Here is a 24,369-nt window from a genome sequence, read left to right as displayed (position 1 = left end):
TGTTGATAGATGTCATGTATAGAAGGATTAGGCATTGGAAACCAGTAGGTGCTCAAGAAGTGGTAATTGTTACGTTTACCACAATTGTCTCCCCTGTATTGCTTGTCCAGTACATTCCAGGTGGGCAACTTCCCTCTTCTCTATGTAACTGGCACTTCTGCTTGACAAGTCCAGGCACAGGATCACCTTGCCTAACATAGCACCTAACATGAGCTACAAACTCAGTGAAATGTTTGTGATAATGAGGACCAAGTGAGAAATATTTGCAGAGCATCCACAGAAACCCTCAGAGAATGAAAGCAGAGGGTAAAACGATCAGTTCCTTCCTTCTCTCTCTACAGACACCCCAGCCTCAAATTGTTCCAGAATTACTGAAGGGCTGAAAATAGGCTCCTTTTCCCATTATTAAAGAGGAGGATGCCCTTTCTTAAAACCTAACCAGGAATTATTCATTGAGCATTTTCTATTATATTTATCACCACTCTCTATAGTGGAAATATCACTTAGAGAAAATCAGACTGAATAAGATGACTCCAAGTTTTATTGACTATGCTTTACAAATGGGCATTTTGATTGACATAACCAGGTACTTACTACAAATCAGAAAAACAAACCTTAATTTTAAAATCTAAGGCAATCCTGCTTCTCCTAAAACCTTACAGAACAGCCTTAAGTTTCTTTCTTCCAGTACCTTTTTTTTAAGCAAGGAGAGGATGATCCATGCAATCATAGGTGAGAGTGGAGGACATCAGTGTCAATTATGTTTAGTTTGACTTCCAACTCTTCTTAACTTCATTTACTGTCATCATCTCTTCAGAAAGAACCTAAGATACTGTTTTATCCCCAGTTCCTCCCATTCAAGGCTCCACCTTGACCACCAGAATGAGGATAAGTGGAAAATACATCAGACTTAATGCCAGAAAATATGTTCAAATCAAGACAGTGATACTTTCTAGCTATGTATTAGAGTAAATCAATATGTCTCTATCCTCATCTGCAAAATGAAGATAACAACACCTACCTTACAGGATAATTTTGAAAACTAAAAGAGAAAATATGTGGGTGTAATTTATAAATTATAAAGCACGATTAAAATGTAAGGTAACATTATTATTCATTTATAAAGATGGTTCATTCATTTTTCAGTGACTATTTATTGAATGTTACCATATGGCAGACATTTTGCTAGGCACTAATGATACAAATCAAAAAATATATATTGGGGTGCCTGGGTGGCTCAGTCAGTTAAGTGTCCAACACTTGATTTCGGCTCTGATCATGATCTCATGGTTGTAGGATCGAGCCCCACGTCAAGCTCCATGCTGAGCCCTGTCCCTCCCTCACCTATCCTCACTCTCTCTCTCAAAATAAATAAATAAACATTATAAATATCACTGGTCCTTGAAAGCTTACATTCCAGTGAGGAAGAAGCAAGCTCAAGGTGGAGAGAAGCATGCTCTGGTTATGGGTGCTAGGGGGCCAGAAAGAGCACTCAGACTGGGGGATGGAGGGTGGGGGGAGCTCAGGGGGCTTTCTGAGGAGGTGACACTGGAATTGTTTCACTACAAATCCAAAAGCAAGAAAATAAATCCAAGTCACTCCTCTGTGAGGTGGTCTACACAATCCATGGTCCTGGTCCCCAAGCCAGTTCAAAAGTGTCCCAATTCCTTAAGGCAGAGTTTCTCAGTCTTGGTACCACTGATATTTTAGGCTGGATAATTCTCTGTTGTGGGGGGCTATACTGTGCATCATAGAATGTTTGGCATCATCCCTGACCTCCATCTATCTGATGACAATAACATTCCCTATCTCCCAGATTTAAAACCAAAAACATCCCCAGATGATGCTAAATGGCCCCTGAGGGGCAAAACTGCCCCCAGTTGAGAACTTCCTTGAGGTCATGGAAAACCAATGTAGGTCGTTCTAGAAGGAATGGAATTCATACAATTAGTGTCTGGTCTTATACTAGGTGTTCAACAAATATTGAATGAATGAATGAATGCATAAGTGGAGTAAATGAGTGAATGAGCTTTCTGGAGTCCCTTTGGCATATTCCTTTGGGGATCCACCCAGAAGATCCCTGGGCTAGTGACTAAGTTCTAAATACCCAAGTAAGTGATAACAATAACACGAAATGCATTTATACAGTGCTCTATGCAAGATGTATGATCTTGGGCAAGTAATTCAAACTCTCTGAATCTCAGGTCCGCCAGTTCTTAAATGGGGATAATAAACCCTGTCTTGCAAGGTCATTGGCAGAATTAAATGAGACAATCAAGGTAAAACATAGAAGCATTACAGGTGTAGCCACTCAACTCCTGGGGTGCAACTGACAAGAGGAATCTTAGCAGGATGCCCTCCCAGCTCCTAGCACTAAGCTTTACCCATAAAAAAGACAAGGAAGGTAGTTTAAGCATATACATTTTTCTGTTGTAAACATGTAGGAAAACTGGGCACTGTGTCAGGGCCTGATATACCCGCTATCTAACATCCCCGCAAACAACCAGGTTAGTTAAGAGACCCAGACAGAGAGTTGTGACTTGCCCAAGATCACAGCTAAGTAAGTACCTCCCTGAAGTCTAAAAGCTCAGCCACCACTCAGGGATGACCTCTATCACACTAAGGCTTGTTGGGATTGAGGGTTTTGGGAAAATGCTTTTTGTATTCTGTGTTCTGTAGTTTCGTGTAGACATAGATGACCAGATCTGGAAATTTCTCCTGCAAATACTGGAAAGGTTCTCCAATTCTCGACTTCATCCTGAAATGAAACATAAACATATTGGCATGGTTGCCCCCAAATCGTCTTCCCCCATTATAGCATCTGCGTCCAAAGATCTCTTTGTTCCCTTGGTTTCTAGAGCAGAGGGAGTAAGGAGTTTAAAATCTGACAGAACAAGGGGCACCTGGGTGGCTCAGTCGGTTAAGCATCCGACTTCGGCTCAGGTCATGATGTCTCAGCTCGTGAGTTCAAGCCCTGTGTCAGGCTCTGTGCTAACATCTCAGAGCCTGGAGCCTGCTTCAGATTCCGTGTCTCCCTCTCTCTCTTCCCCTCCCCTGCTCACATTCTCTCTCTCTCAAAAATAAATAAACACTAAAAAAAAATTTTTTTAATCTGACAGAACAAGATTCATCTCCTAACTCTTCAACTAATTAGCAACTTGATTTTTGTGAACCCGTTTTATTCTCCATAACATGGAGATGATACAGTTCCACAGTCCCTTATCTACAATTCCAAAATCCAAAAGAGACCTGAAAACTGCAAGCTTTCTGTGAGTTTACAGCTAACATTTTAAGCTGCAAAAGCTGATTTCACTAACAGGGGCTACTTTTGAGACTTTTACAGCACCACATTCACTTTAGCCAGCTGCCCGGGCCCCTGCATTTCTTCCCACAAGGGAGTCACTACCCTTCTGTTCAAGAGAGCTCAGCAATAGCTAAAAAGGAGGATAAGAGCCTGCGGGGCACATCTGTCATTCACTGTAAGACCCTTGTGTTGGCCTTTTCCAGAGGGGAGGAATTACTTTTCTTCCATCAAAATAAATTTCCTATTCTAACAAATAGCAGATATAAATTTAGAACTGGATTTTTAATTTTTTTAATGTTTATTTATTTTTGAGAGAGAGAGAGAGACAGAGCACACATGGGGAAGGGGCAGAGAGAGAGGAAGACACAGAATCCGAAGCGGGCTCCAGGCTTCAAGCTGTCAGCACAGAGCCCAGCACGGGGCTTGAACTCAGGAACCACGAGATCATGACCTGAGCTGAAGTCGTACACTCAACAGACTGAGCCTCCCAGGCGGCCCTAGAATTAGATTTTTAAATCACCCTCATTTCATAGATGACTTGCAGGAACAGAAATAGTACTTACTCTTTGTTTTTCTCTTCATTAATATGTTCTCCCAAATTCCGGATGAACTTTAACAGATCACACACAGTATTCTTATAACGTTTGCGTTTGTTTTCATAATACTTATTCATTTCTTGCATAACGTAGTTGTCAATCTACAAAACAAAATGTTAAGCAAAAATGTAGTAGCAACACAAAATAAACCCTAATGCACTATTAGTACAAAAAGGCAAAATGCGAATTTGAATATATGCCCAAATTACCACTGATTAATAAAATAAATTAATAGAAAGAAAAAGAACGGAAGTAAATACTATAACATCAAAATGCTAACAGTAGTTGTGTCTAGATGTGGGATTATAAGTAACTTCACATTCTGGTATCTATTTTCTCAGTGAACTGTTTTCATAGGAAGTTAAATATATTGAAACATGGTTTAGACATTCGTTGGCTACTATCCTAGGAAATTTACTCGTTAGACTGTACGATATTTTTATCCTGGTGGCCACCTGTCCAAGTTGGTAATTGATTACATTTCCCCCCTGAAGAGGGGTGTTCAGACTAAAATCGGACCCGGCAGCCATTGCCAAAATGAGTGTGGTGGGTTTTGTTTTGTTCTGAATCCTATTTCCAAAGGTTCCATGTTCCTCCTTGCCTCTAAGTATCTCACAGCAGCGTCTCCCAAGCCCATGCCTTTCTCTGTGTGTTTGCACCCTTGTAGGTGGCTCTCCTTTTTACAAAGCGTTAGGGGTAAGAGAATAGCACCCAACAGTCGTGAAGATAGAGTCCCTCAAGAATCACGGGTGACTAGACCACCCCAGCGAAGACCCGCTGAGACAGTCCACATGTGCCACGTGCAGCGCACCTGGGAGAAGGGCTGAGCCACTGCACGCCAGCGCGGGGCACCCCGGAGGGAGGAGGCAGGAGCACACGCTGGAAAACTTGGCTCCTCGGGGCTGCCGCAAAGCTGAATGTATGACCGTGAAAATGGGCAAGTCGTGAGAATTGACAGAAAGTCAAAGTCTCAAATGGGAATTAAAAGATAAGACTTGAGGGGCGCCTGGGGGCTCAGTCAGTTAAGCATCCAACTTTGGCTCAGGTCATGATCCTGTGGTTCATGGGTTCAAGCCCCACGTCAAGTTCTGGGCTGACAGCTCAGAGCCTAGAGCTTGCTTTGGATTCTGTGTCTCCCTCTCTCTCTCTCTCTGCCCCTGCCCTGCTTGTGCTCTCCCTCTCAAAAATAAATAAATAAACTTAAAAAAAAAAACCTAAAAAATAGTAAAAAGGTAAGGCTTGAAGTCAGTCAAAATGCATCATAAGTCCATGAAGTTTTGGGGAAAGAACTGATGAACTGGGAAACAAAAGAACAGGTTTTCCTTCCCAGGCTCTGCCAATCTTTCTTTTCCAGGTCTGGCTATTTCAGGTTATACCTCTGAGTCTCAATTTCCTCAGCAATTAAATGAACGGGTGGACTTCATGGCATCATCACTTCGTGCAGTGAGTAGCTTTAGCACACAGCATCAGCAGCCCGACTGCCCAGCTTCAGATTCTGTTGCTGGCTCTGTGCCTTTGGAAAAAGTATTTGCCTGTGCCTCAGTGTGCCCACCCACAAAAGGGAGGTAATTGCCTCAGAGGTTGTTATAAGGATTAGCTGTGGAAACTCTCACAAAACCCTGGGAACTATAACTGCCACAGATTCAGTGCTACAGAATTGTCAGCTGTTATTATCACTTGTTCTTGTTTCAAACTTCTCTGTTCCTAAAAGTTTAAGTTTTAGCTGAAGTTTTATAGATGTTCATTTAGCAAAGAGTCATGGCATACCTACTCCATGCCAGGAATTCAGTAACAGACATGACTACGGACAGTCTCTGCCCCCCTGGAATTTACAGGGTAGTGGGGGGAAATGGACACTAAGGCAGCAATTATGAGTGTGATGTGTCATCTAGAGGCAAACAAGGGAAGGAAAGCAAAATGAGACCCAGAAACAAAGAGGTGTGAGACAAGCAGTCCTAGATCAGGCATATGATTGGGAAGCTATTGGTTTCGGTCAAAGACCTGGGGATATGGATTCTCCCATAGTGCTTTGCACTGTCTCCACGGAGCCCAGCATGTATCATACAGCCAGTGTTTCTGTGGGTCTCTTGGCCCTCCATGGACCATGCTGTACTCTGCTTTACATGCCCACAGCCTCACATGGGTCTAGCATGAAACTGGCACTCGATAGGTATCTGCTAAGTAATAATAACGAAAGTTTTGGTAGCATTGACCAGATCGAGGTGATGATTAATTTGTTATGTTTTACTGTATTTAGTTCAAGTTAGGTGGACCATTTCTTGAAGAAGAGAAATTTGAAAGATTTCTTCATGGTGTGTTTCCCCAGGCAGAATGTAGATGTGTATGTGGGCCCTCAGAGCTGGGCTGGACAGTTGGCAGAGGCAGCCAATCTCTCCCTGGACTGCGAAGTCTCATGGTGCGGGACCTCCTTGGGGTTAAACTCTATTTAATCAGCTGCTCTTGTCACAATAGTAATAGGATGATTAGCCAGGCCTCTCTTAGAACCAGGGCTGGAGGGAAAGAGCCATGAGAAAGGAAAAGACTCCTGGGCTGGGACGAGGCCATCCTGAAGAGAAGTCTAGATGAGAGTCTGTCTGTCAGGAGGGCCTAACCTCTGAAAGATGAGACAGAGACCCAACAGGGCAGAGGGGGCTGGGATGGGGAGGAAGGCAGGGAAATCACATCTTCCACCCCTTGGCTGAGCCAGGCCAATAGTATACTGAAAGTTAAAAAAAGAAAAAAAACTAACATAACACATTACACAGATCCTTATTCCTGGAATAACTTCCAGACACAGGAATCGTTCATACCTTAGAAGTCCACTGGGCAAAACTTCTGGAACATTCAGACATTTCAAGTTGCAGTAGTTGGACAATCCTGCTATTACATTTTCGCATTTTAATGTCCGATTCATTTCCCACATCCCTAAGGGTCCTATAGCGGCTGAAGATGACAAAATTATCATGGTCATTCCACTCTGCCTTCTCTTTTCAGAAACAACAATGTTACCTTTTGGTTTTTGATAAAAGTAGTAAAACCATGTCTCTAAAAATTCTGTATGATGGAAGAAGCAGGCATCTTGCTCTCTTTCTCCGCTCCCCCTTCCCCCCCCCCTCCCCGGCTTTTTCTTTTCCTCAGAAAACAAAACCAGAATCCAGAGACATTAAGTCACTACTCCAAAGATACACAATCAGGAGATGCCAAGCTGAGAGGAGAGCCCAGGTCTTCTGATTTCCAGACTAACTCCTTCCCACACCACCTAACCATGATGGTTAATTTTATGTGTTAACTTGTCTGGCCACAAGAGACCCAGATTAAATATTATTCTAGGCATATCTGTGAGGTGTTTCCAGATGAGATTAGTATTTGAACTGGTGAACTCAGTAAAGCAGATCACCTTCCCCTTGTGAATGGGCCTCGTCTAATCCCCCGAGGTCCTTGAATAGAACAAAACCTGGAATTCACCCCTTCTTGTCTTATGGCTTCATCTGGGACATCAACCTTCTTTTGCCCTCACCCCTTTTGGCTCTCAGGCCTTCAGACCCTTACTGGAATCCCCATCATCAGTGCCCCCTCGCTCTCAGGCCTTTGGATTTAGACTAAATTACACTATTGGGTTTCCTGAGTCTCCAGCTTGCAGAAGCAGATCATGAAAATTCTCAGCCTCAGTACTGCCTAAGCCATTTCCTTATGAAAAATAAATATATATTTATATTTATCATTTGGATATATGATATATGATTTTATATATATTATATATAAAATCTCCTGACTAATACACTCATTGTCTCCCTTCTGGATGCCTGAAATATGCAATCAAGCTTTACTTACTTCTCCCAACTCCAAAAGAAGGGATGACCCAGCAGGCCACTCAGATGCTCCTTCACATTTTCTCCAGGGTTGAACAGGTGATGAATGAGGTTACAAGTTTCCTCATCTGGAGAAAGCTGAATCACCTCTTCATTACTTTTAGTCTTCAGGGTTTCAAAAGGGATATCTCCCTTCTTTACCACATATAGGACCAGCAGTCCAAGGGCCTGCATGAAACCCATAAATTGAGCTAAAGGTATTCATGAATTATCACTCTGTATGGAGGTGTGATATAGGTTATGACCAAATGGAAAGTGGGAGAAATCTCAAGGAGTCCACAGGCTTATTAGGGAGAAAAGACACAGGTAGTGTATAAAGAACCCTTCGAGGCAGTATATGGTCCCCACAACTGAGGTTTATAAGGAGTGAAAAGTAATCATGGGCCAGAGTTGTCAGGGCAGACTGCTTAAAGGAAGAGGAATTTGAGCTTGATCTTAAAGTATGGACAGCATACAGATAAACAGGGGAGAAGAAAAATATTTTAAGCAAGGGAAATGGTAGGAATCTGGCTGGGAACTGGGACTTTGGGTTGGGGCTATGTCAGGGAGCAGATAAAGGAGCCAGTCCAGGTCCAGTGGGACAGAGTGATAGCCCCAGGAGTTAGGTCATGACAGGGAGGAAAGGCAAAGAAGGAGGTCAGCATAGGAACTTCATGCAGCAGGCAAGACACCAGTCAGGGAAGAAGCTAAAATCTGAGGCTTTTAACAGCAAAGGCCAGACATGGATAGAGAGCTCTTGCTCCTGGGGTTGAAAGTTGAGCACCCTGGAGAATCCCCCAGGACAAAGCTGCCCTGACAGGATCAGAATCAATCTGGAACCTTTGGTCTGCAGAGGTCAGGCTCTGTTTTTGCCCTCTCTCCTCCCAGGAGAAACAGCTATTTCAGGGTCTTAACCCTTTTGGCCAAGATTAGTCTCTTTCAAGCTGAAGATCAATCTCATCCCTCCCTTGTGTTTCAGAGGGCTGTAGTATCTGGCCCTCCCAGGAGTTTAGCACCCCAGTTTGGATGGAATGGGAAAAGAAATCTCAACTGCTTTGTCCTTAGGCAGAAAATACCTCCTGCAGAAATTCTGGAGGTAATTTGGAGATGCTTCTTGGAGGTAATTTTAGAAGAGATGTGGCATGCTCGATTTATTTACTATCTAGCTGGTGCAGGAGGAGAGAGATCCAAAGAGATACAGAAAGGAGCCACAGCAACAACCAACTCCACACCAACCCAGAGAAATGCTACTGTCTGCACAGGACTGAAGGCAGCGATCTCTGGGAAAACGCTGTGAAAGTTAGTTAAAATAGAAATGATGAACTCTAATTGGCCATAGGACATAAGGGAATGAATGAAACAAAAAAGGAAGGTGAAAGATGGAAAAGTAAACTAGTTGTAGAAATTACCTCTAGATCTGTCTTGATTTCCTGCGGCTCTCCACCCCACTTGATGCTTTTATCGAAATCTGCCAGGCAAACAGCATTCTTGGAATCTAGAGGATAGTTTGTAGAGATGCAATGAAAATCCTTTCTCTTCCTGTTGTAATTAATTTAAATAAATATGTTCCGCAATGTGCTACCATCGCCGAAGAAAGCAGCAATAAAGCTTATATCTGCATGGCCATTTACTCCTCAAAAGAGCCATGTGCACCACATCGTTTCACCTGTTAGTTATATGCCAAGGGCAGGATTTAAATTTTATTTTTTTCCAGTCCTGGGGGTGAGGTAGGATGAGGATAAATTTAACTAGCTCCCCATTCAGGCAATTCCTGGGGGCAAAGAGCACAGATTTATAAAGAAACTGCTGGCAGGAGTTATGTTGACTTCCTAAGGCTACACAACAGCTAACCAACAAGATTCCAAATCCAAGGCCAGATTAGCACAGCACTCCACTAAATCAAGCCCATCACCCACAGACCACTATGATGCTGTAAGCAGTTATCATGGATAAACCATGTGCTTGTTATGAGTCACTGCCTCATCCCCTCTTCAGAATCCTTCTCCCTAGAAAGAAGCCACTGAGTCCTCAGACAGAGGGATGCATGGACAGGAGAGATCCGGAACAATATGAGAGGAGAACAAGTCAGTGATCTGTCCTTGAAGAAGTAGCTCCTGCTTCTGGCTTGAAGGAGTCAAAGAAAGAAAACTGGGTAACTCCAGATAGGATGACAGTCAGTAGAATTGTGTGCTTCTCGAACCCCTTTTATTCTGAACTTAAATATCAAAGTTGCACGGAAACCCACAGTCTAACAAAAATGCTTCCACTAAATTATTCAATAAGGGTCTAGTGAGGGGGAAAATGACAGTGGAGGAGGAGAACACGGCACAGACCCTGCAGGGTTCAGAGTCGCTGAACAAGGAGATAGATATTGAGTGAATAATTACACAAATAAACACAAAGTTAATTGCAACTTTAAAAGTACTAGCCAAAAGTGCAGGAAACTGAAAGTTTATAACAAGAACCACATGGCTGTATGTGGGAAAGAAGTCTTCCTTGAGGAAGGACTCTTAGGGCACCTGGGTGGTTCAGCTGGTTGAGCATCCAACTCTTGATTTCAGCTCAGGTTATGATCTCACAGTTTGTGAATTTGGGCCCGACATGAGGCTCCATGCTGTCATCATGGAGCCTGCTTGGGCTTCTCTCTCTCCCTCTCTCTCTCTCTCTGCCCCTCCCCTGCTTGCATTTTCCCTCTCTCTCTCTCTCTCTCTCTCTCTCTCTCTCTCTTTCAAAATTAGAATTTGAGTGGATAAGTGGAGCAGGGAAGAGAGAATTCCAGATAGGAATTCCCAAGGCAGAAAGGAACCCGAAGAATTCCGCTCTGACAGAAAGCAGGCTGAGTACCTGGAGAGGAGGGATGTAGTTGGAAAGTAGGTTGAAGGGGCAGATGGGATGCAGATCATAACCAGGGACTGTTTTCAGCTATTTGAACTAATAAATCCCCTTCATTGTTTAAGCCACTTGGAGCTGAGTTCTACTACTTAAATTGGCAAGTGCCTGATGGAACACTTCACATCTCTGCCTAACACTTGATTTTTTTAACAAGCCCCAGTTTTGTTTTGTTTTGTTTAGATTCAATAGACATTGTTAAAGTGCTATCAAAATTTTAAACTTACATCATCACAGACTGTTAACAGTCGATGGGCAGAGTCCGGACAAAATCTGCCTACTCCACCCTGCTGTCAATGAATGAATCAAGAACCTCTTCATCCTCACTCCCACCACAGTGATGTCATCTAAGATTAATATATTTGTAATTCTTAAAAAAAAAACAATGTGCATAATTTACATAAACAATGAATTCTTTCTTTGTTTATTCTTTGCTTCTTGTAAGTTACTATTTTCTCCCAGACTCTCTCTCCTTCCTTATGCATATCCTCTAGCAGATCTTTCATGTAGGGTCTGTGGGCAGAAAGTTTTCCTGGATCCTTGAATGCTTAAAAAATGTATTTCAACAAATGGTGTTGGGAAAACTAGACAGCTACATGCAAAAGAATGAAAATAGACCACTTTCTTACACCATACACAAAAATAAACTCAAAATGGATCAAAGACCTAAATGTGAGAGCTGGAACCATTAAATTCTAGAAAAAGAAAAACATAGGCAGTAATTTCTTTGACATTGGCCATAGAAACATTTTTTCTAGATATGTCTCCTCAGGAAGAGAAGACAAAAGCAAAATTAACTATTGGGACTACACTGAAATAAAAAGCTTCTGTACAACAAAGGAAACCATCAGCAAAACGACAAGGTAACCTACTCAGTGGGAGAAGATATTTGCAAATGAGATATCCAATAAGGGGTTAATGCCAAAAAGGTATAAAGAACATATGCAACTCAACACCAAAAAAACCCCAAACAATTCAATTAAAAATGGGCAGAGGACCTGAATAGAAACTTTTTCCAAAGCAGACATACAAATGGCCAACAAACACATGAAAAGATTCTCAACATCACTCATCATCAGGTAATGCAAATCAAAACCACAATGAGATATCACCTTATGCCTGTCAAAATGGCTACAATCAAAAGGACAAAAAATAAATGTTGGTAAAAATGTGGAGAAAAAGTGTGCACTGTTTGTAGGAATGTAAATTACTATAGCCACTGTGGAAAACAGTATGGAGGTTCCTCAAAAAATTAAAAATAGATATGATATGATTCAGTAATTCCACTACCAGATATTTACCCAAAGAAAACAAAACACTAATTTGAAAAGTTATATGCACCCTTATGTTTACTGCAGCGTTATTTACAATAACCAAGATAAGGAGGTAGCCCAAGTGTCTATCAACAGATGAGTGGATAAAGAAGATATATATATATATATATATATATATATATATATTGAGAGAGAGAGAGAGAGAATGAAATATTACTCGGCAATCAAAAAGAATGAAATCTTGCCATTTGTAACAATATGGATGGTCCTAGAGGCTATAATGCTAAGTGAAATAAGTCAGAGAAACCTAAACACCATAGGATTTCATCACATGTGGAATTTAAGAAACAAAACAAATGAACAAAGAAAAAAAAGGGGGCAAACAAAAAAACAGGCTCTTAAATACAGAGAACAAACTGGTGGTTTCCAGAGGGGAAGTGGAGGGGGATGGGTGAAATAAATAAAGGGGATTAAAGTGTGCTTATTGTGATGAGCAGTGGGTAATGTATAGAATTGTTGAATCATTATATTATACATCTGAAACTAATAAAACACTGTGTGCTAATAATACTGCAGTCAAAAATATGTATTTATTCTGAATCACATGTGAACAATAATAATGTGACTGTTCTCTCAGTCAGTCCTGGATGCTATGACAAATCACAATAGACTGAGTGGCTTAAACAACAGAAATTTATTTCTCACAGTTCTGAATATTGGAAATCTGAGATGAGAGTGTCAGCAGGACTGGGTTCATGGTGAAGACCCTCTTACTGGTTTATAGACAGCCATCTTCTTGCTGTGTCCTCATATGGTGGAAAGATAACTAGCTAGCTCTATGACTTCTTTTTTTTTTAATGTTTATTTATTTGTTTATTTATTTTGAGAGAGAAAGTGCAAGTGGCAGAGTGGCAGAGAAAGAGGGAAAGAGAGAATCTCAAGCAGGCTCCATGCTATCAGCACAGAGCCCAACACAGGGCTTAACCTCAAAAACCATGAGATCATGACCTGAGTGGATATGAAGAGTCAGAGAATCAACCAACTGAGCTGCCCAGGCAGCCCTCTATGACCTCTTCTTATAAGGGCATTAATCCATCCAAAGCAATTTTGAGAAAGAACACATCTAGAGGCATCACACTTCCTGGTTTTTAACTATATCACAAAGCTCTAATAATCAAAACAATGTAGTACTGGTATAAAATGAATGAAACAGAATCAAGAGCCCCAAAATAAACCCACACATATGTATTCTTCACAAGGGAGCCAAGAATACCCAATGGGGAAAAGACAATCTCTTCAAAAAATGATGTTGGAAAAAAACAGATAGTTACATGCAAAAGAATGAAAGTGGAACCCTGTCTTACACCACTTAAAAAACTACTTTGAAATGGCTTAAGGCTGAAATGTAAGAAGCCCTATAACTCCTAGAAGAAAACATAGAGGAAAAGCTCTTTGATATTGGTCTCAGCAGTGATAGTTTAGATCCGACACCAAAAGCACAGGCAACAAAAGCAAAAAAAATGAACAAGAGGGACTACATCAAACTAAAAGCTTCTGCACAGGAAAAGAAACCATCAACAAAATTAAAAGGGAATGTACAGAATTTAAAAAAAGCTATTTGCAAATCAGATATCTGGTTTGGAGTGAATTATAAAATTCATTCAATACAATAGCAAAGATAAAGTGTTCTGACTGAAAAATGGGCAAAGGACCTGAATAGACATTTTTTCCAAAGAAGACATTAAAAGAGCCAAAAGATACATGAAAAGGTGCTCAATATCAGTAGTTATTAGTGAAGTGCAAAACAAAACTATAATGTAATATCATCCCATACATCTGTTAGAATAATCACCAAAAGACAGATGACAAGCACTGGTGAGGATGTGGAGGAAAGGAAACTCTAGTGTGTTGTTGGTAGGAATGTAAATTGGTGCAGCCTCTATGGAAAACACCGTGAAGGTTTCTCAAAAAAATTAAAAATTGATAAAATAGAAAAGTATATTTGAAGGAAATAAAATCACCATCTTGAAGAGGTAACTGCGTCTCCAGGTTCATCACACCATTATTTATGTTAGCCAACACATAGAAACTGGCTGTGTCCATTGACAGATGAAGGGATAAATAAATAAATAAATGGTACACACACACACACACACACACACACACACACACACACACAGAGCGGAACACTATGTAGCCATAAAAAGACAGAAATCCTGCCATTTATGACAACATGGAGAACTTTGAAGGCATTATGCTAAGTTTAAGAAGTCAGACAAAGAAACACAAATGCTATATGATCTCACTTATATGTGAAATCTAAAACAAAACAAAACAAAACAAAACTGAGGGGCACCTCGGTGGCTCAGTTGGTTAAGCATCCAACTTTGGCTCAGGTCATGATCTCATGGTTCATGAGTTCAGGCCCCAAGTTGGGCTCTGTAATGACAGCTCAGAGGTTGGAGCCTGCTTCAGATTCTGTGTCTCCCTCTCTCTCTGCCCCTTCCCCGTTCATGCTCTGTCTCTCTGTCTCTCTGTCTCTCTGTGTCTCTCTCTTAAAAATAAACATTTAAAAAAATGTTTTTAAATAATAAAAAAAAAAAAACTGAACTCATAGAAGCAGAGAGTAGATTGGTGGTTGCCAGTGGTGGAGGTCAGGGAAATGGCTAAAGGCAGTCAAAGGGTACAAACTTCCAGTTACAAGATGACTAAATTCTGGGAATGTCATGCACAGCACAGTGACTATAGTTAACAATACTGTATTATATACTTGAAGTTGCTGAGAGTAAATGTTATAAGTTCTCACCACACATACACACAACGGCAACTATGTGAGGTAATGTGTTAACTAACTGTATTGTAGTAATCATCTTGCAATATAGACGTATATTATATCATCACATTATATACCTTAAACTCACACAATGTTACATGTCAATTTTGTCTTAATAAAGCTGGAGAAAATGAAAAAAATTATTTCTAATTGTGAAAAAAAAAAGGCACTAATGTCATTCATGAAGGCTCCACCCTCATGATCCAATCTCCTCCCAAAGGTCTTATCTCCAAGTGCCCTCATATGGAGATTAATGTTTCAACATATGAATTCTGGGGTGACACTAACATTCAGCTGTTAAATAGGCTCTTTCTCATCAGTGCCTTCCTTTGGCATTCAGGTTGCTGATGAGAGAAGTCTCTTACCAATCTGATTTTGGTTTCTATGTAGGTAATTTTTTTTTCTCTTGGGAGCTTTTGAGGTTTTCTCTTTTTTCTTTGATGCTTTGAAATTCCTTTAAGATGTGGCTCAATGGGGTTTTTTCCATACTTATCCTCAGCTCTTGGTGAGTCTTTTCAATAAGAGAACTACATCTATCTTTTAGTTCTGGGACATTCTCAGCGATTTTTTTTTCAAATATTGTTTCAGCCTCACTCTCTTCTTCCCTCTGGAATGCCTATTAGAACTTCTGGATCTAATTCCTGACTTCTTAAACTTTTTCCCTTTCCATCCCTTTATACTTTTCTATTATTTCCTTGGAGAATTTCTTGGGCACATCCTCTAGTTCACTCATTTAATCTTCAACCCAGTCTTGAGTTTTAAATTTTTATTTTATTATGTTTTTATTTTATTTTTGAGAGAGAAAGACAGAGCATGAGTGGAAAAGGGACAGACAGAGAGGGAGACACAGAATCTGAAGCAGGCTCCAGACTCTCAGCTATCAGCACAGAGCCTGATGCGGGGCTGGAACTCACAGACAGTGAGATCATGACCTAAAGTGAAGTCAGACACTCAACCGACTGAGTCACCCAGGCACCCCAAGTTTTAAAATTTTAAACAATCATATTTTTAAATTCCAAATTCTCTATTTGGTTATTTTCACAATGCTTATTCTTGCTTCTTGGAAGACATGACCTATCTTTGTTCTCTGGTTTTATTAATTATATTTAAAGTTGTATTGTGGTTACTTAATAAGGTAAGCTAAGTAAATGCCCATGTACTAATCCGTGGAATCTGTGAATATTACTTTATTTTTTTAAATTTTTTTAATGTTTTATTTATTTTTGAGACAGAGAGAGAGACAAAGCATGAGCAGGGGAGGGGCAGAGAGAGAGGGAGACACAGAATCAGAAGCAGGCTCCAGGCTCTGAGCTGTCAGCACAGAGCCCCACGCGGGACTCGAACTCACAAACTGTGAGATCATGACCTGAGCCGAAGTTAGATGCTCAACCGACTGAGCCACCCAGGCGCCCCTGAATATTACTTTATATAGTCAAAACAAAAAAGGATTTTGCAGATGTGACTAAGAATCTTAAAATAGGAGAGATTATCCTGGGTTAGCAGGGTGAGTCCAAAGTGTAATCACGTACATCCTTATGTAGTGAGAACTTTTAACAACTACCCTCTGTGGAGGCAAAGGGAGATCTGACAACACAAGAGAAAACAATATGACTACAGAGGCAGAGATTAAGTGATGCTACAAGTCAAGGAATATCAGCAGCCAAGAGGAAGAGGCAAGGAACAGAGTCTCCCCCCACAGCCTACAGAGGGAATTTGGTCTTGCTGACACCTGATTTGGGGCCAGTGGTACTGGTTTCTGGCCTCCAGAACTGTGGGAGAATAGGTTTCTATTGTTTAAAAAAATTTTAATGTTTATTTACTTTTGAGAAAAAGAGAGAGTGTGCAAGCAGGGGAGGAGCACAGAGAGACAGAGACCAACTCTGAAGCAGGCTCCAGGCTCTGAGCTGTAAGCACAGAGCCTGCCCCGACACAGGGCTCGAACTCAGGAGCCATGAGATCATGACCTGAGTCAAAGTTGGAGGCTTAACTGACTGAGCCACCTAGGCGCCCCATAAGGTTCTATTAAGACACCAAGTTTGTGATCATTTGTTTCAGCAACCATAGGAAACTAATACATTCAATTAGCTTTGTTTCCTTGGGTGTTAATTCTTCTATTTCATGCATCTCTTTTATGGTATCAGTACTTCATGAATATCTTAAGTGATTTTTTACTATAAGCCTCACTTTGCAGTTGAGAATCCCTGATGCCCTGTGAGTTGTTTCTGTTAATGCTATCCAACATAGGGGGATGGAGGCAGTTGTCAGAACTGCTTTACATTTTATTCAGTGAAACTTAGGGGTAAGAAGGACATGCCATTCAGCAGGGTGCTTTGGCACAAATCTTGTGGGTTTAAATGTTCTTTGTTTCTCTTGAGATCATCAACCACCCAGTGTCTTGAGTAGCAGCCCTGTCTCCCTGTCTGCAGACAGACAGGCCTGTCATAGATGCTTGGTCTGTGGGGGAGAGGGGATGCACAGGGTTTGAGCTTCCTAGTTTCTACCAATGCAGTAATCTGCCTATTACCTGGTCCTTTGTCCTCTCCTGCCTCTGGCTTCCATTACTCTTGAGTGGGGCTTCTTTGCACTGATCCCACTTTTATGAGTAACATCTAGTTGTGGCCTTCTGCATTTATACTGGCTCCTGTGTCCTTCTTTAACCCCATCCAATCATGTTCAGTCTCTTAATGACTCTTCAAAGATTTTGTCCTGTAAAACTTCTTTTGTTATTGTGATCTCAGCTATGAAGTCATTTAACCATCTTTCCCTATCATTTTAGGGATTTAATACAAAGAATAGTCTCTAGTATATGTTAGGTTCACCACCTGAGGCAGAAATATAGTCTATTCTTTATTGTTCAAGCTTAAGAATAGAAGAGGTGGTGCCAGAGGTTCTGAAGAATAGGTAGTGACAAGTAATTTTCTTTAGAACATAATATATGACACTTTTGCATCAAGATAGACATTTAGAAGCGGGAAGGAACCTGCCCTTGGCTGAATCTTGAGACTGCTTCACTTGGTAGAGCTGCACATATTTCTGGCCTTTGTCAGTCTCCCCAGCAAAGTTGGTTAACACCAGGAAGGAGTGCCACTAGTGGCTTCAAACTAAAAGCCAGATTCCAGTTGTGTTCTTAGATTTACCTACTTCTTTCCAGGTCTTGTCCAGGACCTTAAACACTGTTCTCTGCCTTTCCATACCTGAACCCTCTTTTTGTCTTGTTCCCCTACACCTAGCTTGAATCTCAATGCATGCCTGTATATTAGGTACCTGTTTCTGCTTAGCTCTCTAGACAAGAACTTGGCCTTGGTTGAGCACCTATAGCACAGGTAACTTGTCTAACATACTGCACTTAGACCTCATAACAACCTTATCAAAGCAGTATTATCAGTCTTAAATGAGAGAACTAAGCCTCACAGAACCAAGTGACTTTGAGGTTGCAAAGCTACCAAGTGGCAGGACTGGGCTGCAAGCCTCCCTCAACCTGTCTAAAGCCAAGACTCTTTCTACTGCACCACATTGCCTCCTGGGACTTTACATTCAGCTCTGCTTCTTTTCTTTAATGTTGCTTTCATTTGTTTGTTTGTTTGTTTGTTTGTATGTTTGTTTATTGGCTTGAGCCAGTGGGTAGTGCCTTGTTCTGCCTACTTGGAGGCTGTTTCACTGTGTTGCATCTTATCCTGGCATGCCCAATTTTGACCTCAGTTTTGCCATTCAGTTTTACGGTGACTACCATCTTGTCTGAAGGAACATAACTTCAGGATTCTCTGACTTGCAGGCTACTTTAGGAATTCAAATTTCTGGAGCTGACCCCGTCTAAGACATACCTTCATACTTGCATTTGTCAAAGGAAGTATAAGGTTAGCCTGGTATTCCATTGGCATCTGGGACCTCCATGTGGGGTAAAGGTTATACCTCGTAGCAGGAGAGACTGCACTATAATTATGAATCAGTTTCGTTAGTCCTTGAACAGAATAGTATACACGTACTCTACTCCTTTCCTATCTATAATGAAAATCCTTTCCTTTTGTAAATAAAGATCCCACAATTTTTAAGAGAAGACTGGGGAGACTCACCTATTAAGATGTTTCTGGGGTGCAGATCCTGATGAGTGTATCCACACAGTAGATGTAGTTCTTCCACAGCCTTAAATACAGAGAAAAGGACATGCCGGGCAAATTCATCTTCCTCATTTCCCACAGCCTCCCCTCTGTGCTTATCCAAGTGCTCCTCCAGTGTCTGCTCACAGAGGGCAAGGCACACATACAGACAGTCCTTGTGGCTCTCACTCCCATAGAATGTCACCAAGTCACTGTTTGCTCGGCTGCTCTGCAGACAGGAGACCTCCTTTTGTCCATGTGTGCTGCCTTCATAGAAGCGTTTCACAGCTACTTCCTGCCCTTCATAGAACCCCAGGTAGACGCCCCCTTCAGAAGTGTCAGCAATTTTATATTCCTCATCAATAAAGATCTTGAGTTTGCCAATCATAGGGCGGTATATTCTGTGGAGATGTTCCAAGGCCTCCCCCCAACGTGAGCTTTGAGGCTTCCAGTCTTCAGCAGGAGAGTGAAAATCTTCTCTGGCTCCATGAAGGAGAAGAAACTTTGCAAGGGAACTGTCATAGTTGCGCCTCGCTATCATAACAAGATCTCCACAGTCTGTGCTGGCTCCTTTCTCGCATAACAGTTGAGCAATTTCTGCCAGTTTGAGTTGGACAGCCAGCAGAAGTGCTGTATTGCCCTCACTGTCTGTGTCATTAATCTCTATATGCTCTTGTTCCAGAAGCATCTGCACCAAACCCAAGTGCTTCTTTTCCACTGCCAGGATCAGGGGTGTCTTCCCTTTCTCTCCCCTCACATTGACATCAGCCCCATGGTCCAGCAGAAGGCGAGTGAGGACCTCCACCTTTCTATCATCAGAGTTCCTAAGTGCATAGATCAAAGCGTTTCTGCCCATGTTGTCACGGGCTTTGACATCTGCCCCCATCTCATCAAGGAGGACCTTCAAGGCATCTACATGTCCATTTTCAGCAGCATCCATTAGAGCTGTGGCCCCTCCTTTTCTAAGCCTCTTTTGATCCTCCTTTGTCCTTCGACTCAAATTCACCTTTGCCCCACTCTTATATAGGAATCTTAAGGCTTCGACTTTACCATTCACAGCAGCTTCCATGAAAGCTGTGAAGCCATTAGCATCATACTCATTGACCTCTGCACCTTTAGAAAGTAAAAGTTCGAGCACCTTCACCTTTCCTCCAATCCCAGCGATGATGAAGGGAGTGGCCTCATTCTTCTTCCTCAGACAAGGATTAGCGCCATAACGAAACAGAAGATGCAGCATGTCCTCCTGGCCACTTTGTACCGCATTATGCAACGGTGACCAGCCCCACTCCTTTTCCTGGAAATTGACATCAGCCCCTCCTTCCAGCAATTGCTGAACCAGCTTGATGTCTTCTTTTTCAACCGCTTTGATCAACTGGTTGTCCTCCACTGATGCCCTCCCCTTGCTGGAGGGTGTGGGTCTCTCCTGAAGGTTGTCATGGCTCTTGCTCTCCATGATGGTAATTACCAATGGCTACAACTCTGTGCCTTTCCTTTAAGAAAATGAAAATTTATCTTCTTGGGACTTGATCAAAGAGACATGGAGCTCTTAGAACTCCTGTCAGGGTAAATCGGAATTATCTGACTGTGGACCAGCAGTATGAGGGAAAACAATACTCTTGCAGTCTTCTGACATCCCACCAGGAGATGAGAGAGCTATCTGTAATTTCACAATAGTGAGGAAGCATTTGAATTGGAAAAATTAATCTGGTTATTAATATAGAACTATTTGCTCTAGAAAATTATTATGCTACAGTCCCACCACACAGAAATAATCATTGTTAACATTTTAGTATATTTCTATACATTTTTTAAAAATAGTTGAGATCATGCTATGTAAAGATGTTGTATAAATATCCTGCTTTCTTTCACTTAATGCCATAGTGTAAATAATTTCCTATGTTACTGCAAAGTCTTTTAAAATATTGTTAATGGTTGGGGCACCTGGGTGGCTCAGTTGGTTGAGCAGCCAACTCTTGATTTCAGCCCAGGTAATGATCTCACAGTTTGAGACATCAAGCCCCTGCCTCAGAGTCGGAACTGATAGCATCAAGCCTGCTTAGGATTTTCTTTCTCTCTCTCTTTCTCTCTCAAGAATAAATAAATAAACTTAAAAAAATTTAATGGCACTATGCCACCAAACAGTTGCTTCATTTCCTTATTACCGAGCAGTATTTATTTATTTTTTTTTATTTTTTTTATGTTTATTTATTTTTTTGAGACAGAGCATGAACAGGGGGAGGGTCAGAGAGAGAGGGAGACACAGAACCCAAAGCCGGCTCCAGGCTCTGAGGTGTCAGCACAGAGCCCAATGCGGGGCTCGGACTCACGGACCGCGAGATCATGACCTGAACCGAAGTCGGCCGCCCAACCGACTGAGCCACCCAGGCGCCCCTATTTATTTTTAAATGTTTATTTTTGAGAGAGAGTGCAGGCAAGGTAGGGACAGAGAGAGAGGCGGAGAGAGGATCCCAAGAGGACTCTGTGCTGACAACGGTGAGCTCAATGCAGGGCTCGAAGTCATAAACCACGAGATCATGACCTGGGCTGAAGTCAGAGGCTCAACTGACTGATCCACCCAGGCACCACTACTGAGCAGTTTTTAAAAACAATTTTTAAACAAGACGTTTAAAATTAGAATTTTTTTAACCATTCTAAATAATGGTTCAGTTAATTTAGCTTTTTAAACTTTATTTTCTTTCTTTTTTTTAATGTTTATTTTTGAGAGAGAGAGGGAGAGAGTGCAAGTGGGGTAAGGGCAGACAGAGAGAATCTGAAGCTGGGTCCAGGCTCTGAGCTGTCAGCACAGAACCCGACACAGGACCCGAACCCACGAACTGCAAGATCAACCTGAGCCGAAGTTGGACGCTTAACCAACTGCACCCAGGTGCCCCTAAAGCTTGTTTTCTTTTTTTTTTAATTTTTTTTTCAACGTTTTTTATTTATTTTTGGGGGGACAGAGAGAGACAGAGAATGAACGGCGGAGGGGCAGAGAGAGAGGGAGACACAGAATCGGAAACAGGCTCCAGGCTCCGAGCCATCAGCCCAGAGCCTGACGCGGGGCTCGAACTCACGGACCGCGAGATCGTGACCTGGCTGAAGTCGGACGCTTAACCGACTGCGCCACCCAGGCGCCCCTTATGAGAAATCTTATAATAGATTTCTTACGATAGATTTCAAAGAACTGAATGCCTGGTCAAAGAGTAATGGCACACTAACAGGTCTTAAGTGTTAATTTGCTTCAAGCCTATGCACTTGTGTGTGCTGACCTAAGTCCCTCGGTCTGTAGCGGAACTAATCTACTTTCCTTGAGATGTGCAGACCCCTGGCCTTGAGGAGTGAAGGGCCAGCTGCTGCTGATGCCAATATGTCTGTTCAGGGTCATACTGACAAATGACTGCCTGGGCATCTGCTTCTTGGGCACGCAGCCCCCACCCCCTCCCTTTCCCCATGCCTTCCCCAGCTTCCCTTGCATGGGGAAGATGGTCTTTGAGACTTTAGTCTGCCATCTTCCCGGGTTGTCAGTTTCCTGAATAAAGCAACCTTCCCTTTCCCACCATCACCTGTCTCTCTAGTGTTGATTTTTGAGCAGCTAGAAGCCAAACCTGAGTTTGGAACCAGTTCTCTGTCCCACAACAAAAGGATATGATCGTTTTAAAAACTCTCAAGCTATGTTAATAAATGTCTTCTGATGTCATATAAACATACTCTTGCCAGAAATAGATGGGCTCTTAAAAAAAAAAAAAAGAAAGAACTCTCATTTATAGGGGGAAAAAATCTGTGTTATGTCAATTTGCATTTCCTACGCCACAGGTAGTGTGATTCCTCTCAGCGTGTTTGTTCGCTGGCGCTGGGCAGGTCTTCTTTGTGCTTCTATTCAAAATAATACAGAAAAGCGGAAAGAGCTTAAGCTCCAACCTCACAAGATTGAAGTCTGAACCGCTGGTTGTGTAACTTTGGACTGTTACTTCCTAATTGTGTAGCATTAGATTATTCTCAATTTTGTTTCCTCCAGAGGGGGCAACAGTAAATACAGTCATGCATGTCACGTATGGCAAATATTAGGCATTCAATAAATGAGAGAACTAATAATGTCCCACTATGAAAAAATAATAATTCAGCGAATCCTGGTCTCTCCACCTGTGTGCACACACACAGCACATAAACAGGGGACCTGATGGTGTTGATTTAGTCCAACGGCCCTCCACCAGGTGTGAGTAACAGAACTGCAATTCAAGCATGAGCACCAAACTGTTACTTGTGTATCTGTAAAACTGCACCTGCTACAGAACCCACATAGCAACCACTTTTTAGCAATCTGGCCACCCTGACAGTATCAAAGTCCCCTCCCTTAGAGATCTAATCGATCGTGCTATGAAAGCACAACACCCTGGCAATGAAAACTTTGAGACAAATGTTCACGTGCAGGGTTCCTGTTACAGCAGGTGTGAGATGGGCTGGTAGAAATAAAGGAGCAGGGAAGGGAAGGGAGTCAAAGAAATCCCAAACAAAATATCAGAGTAAAGAGACACTGCAGCAAAAGCGCTATCATAGACAACAGCCGGCTTTCAGTTTCGTTTTCTCCGACTCACCAGAGGTGCCGGACAAAGAAGGCTTGAGTTAAGCAATGTGTGAACTGTGGCCAAATCTTGGGGCTCCCAGGAGAGCTCCGGACCAAAGGGCCCCCTGCCAGCGGGCTCTGAGCTCCCTCCCAGGTGTCCCACACCCGCTTCCACCTCCAGACCCCGGAGCCCAAGGAATCCGGAGCCCAAGGAATCGAAGGGAACAGCTTCTCAAGCTTTCCCAGCTCTCCTCTTTGTGAGGTCTTACCTTCTAAACTCAGACGCCCCTCAGCTATTCCTTTGAAGTCCTATACGCCCCTCAGCTATTCCTTTGAGGTCGTATAATCTTCAAAGCCTGTCGCCTACAGGAAAGCACTTCTTGCAAGAGGTCCCTGAGCCACAGGGCGGAGCTGAGAGAAGGAGAAAAAACTGAGCCAGAAAAGAAAGGATCAGGGCCTGAGCAGAGAGCCCTCTAGAGGACAGTGGAGCCCCCACTCTGACTGCCCCTGGCTAATTTGACATCCAGTATAGAGCTGTTCATCTTTCAGCCCTTTAGGCTTTCAGGCCACTGCTTCCAGCTCCATCTTTACATGTTCTTCTAAATCCCGACCTTTCTGAGGGAAATGAGTGGTAAATGCATATTTATTGAACTCTGACTGTGTGCCAGGCGCCCTGCCCATTGCTTCACAAGTGACATGACCCCAGTTGACCCCTAACAAACCTGTTGATGATGAACCTGTGGCTCAGAGAATCTAGATAAACCCAAAGCCCAAGCTCCCTCACTCATGTGGGCATACTCAACTCACTCACTCCCCGAGGCACGGAGGCCTCCTCAGGCGGGCACCAGGATGGCAGTCTGGAGACTTGGTCCTGCAGCCAGCACTGTGGCTGTTTAGGGGAGTGACCTCAGGTGGGTGGATGGTTTAACCGCGTCGAGCCTCATGCTCGTGGAGCATGGTTTTTAAGATTCCT

General features: G+C 42.3%; 1 protein-coding gene across 2 annotated transcripts; it reads right to left on the bottom strand.

Annotated features, from left to right (window-relative positions):
* Nucleotides 1–523: 523 nt before the first annotated feature.
* On the bottom strand, nucleotides 524–23,937 carry RNASEL (ribonuclease L). 2 transcript variants are annotated; one of them, XM_060643775.3, is made up of 7 exons: nucleotides 23,666–23,937; nucleotides 18,815–20,495; nucleotides 9,158–9,243; nucleotides 7,732–7,937; nucleotides 6,711–6,843; nucleotides 3,868–4,001; nucleotides 524–2,758 (listed from the first exon to the last, which is right to left on the bottom strand). In XM_060643775.3, exons 2-7 carry the CDS (start codon nucleotides 20,289–20,291, stop codon nucleotides 2,620–2,622), a joined length of 2,175 nt encoding a protein of 724 aa, XP_060499758.1. In that variant the 5' UTR covers nucleotides 20,292–20,495; nucleotides 23,666–23,937; the 3' UTR covers nucleotides 524–2,619. The 2 variants fall into 2 exon arrangements, with proteins under 2 accessions (XP_060499758.1, XP_060499760.1); XM_060643777.3 differs by having other exon boundaries at nucleotides 18,815–20,328.
* Nucleotides 23,938–24,369: the final 432 nt, after the last annotated feature.

The sequence above is a fragment of the Panthera onca genome, chromosome F1, assembly GCF_046562875.1.
Source record: "Panthera onca isolate mPanOnc1 chromosome F1, mPanOnc1 haplotype 2, whole genome shotgun sequence".
Lineage (NCBI taxonomy): Eukaryota > Metazoa > Chordata > Mammalia > Carnivora > Felidae > Panthera > Panthera onca.
Note: the sequence above shows the minus strand (reverse complement) of the source record. Positions and strands in the feature narration are given on the sequence as shown.

What these genes read in the sequence shown, in the direction of transcription:
- RNASEL (XM_060643775.3), bottom strand. Translation starts at nt 20,291, where the DNA reads ATGGAGAGCAAGAGCCATGACAACCTTCAGGAGAGACCCACACCCTCC. An exon ending in CCCCAGAAACATCTTAATAG is followed by an intron (nt 9,244 to 18,814) that starts GTGAGTCTCCCC and finishes ACTATCCTCTAG; the next exon opens with ATTCCAAGAATGCTGTTTGC. An exon ending in AAATCAAGACAGATCTAGAG is followed by an intron (nt 7,938 to 9,157) that starts GTAATTTCTACA and finishes GGTTTCATGCAG; the next exon opens with GCCCTTGGACTGCTGGTCCT.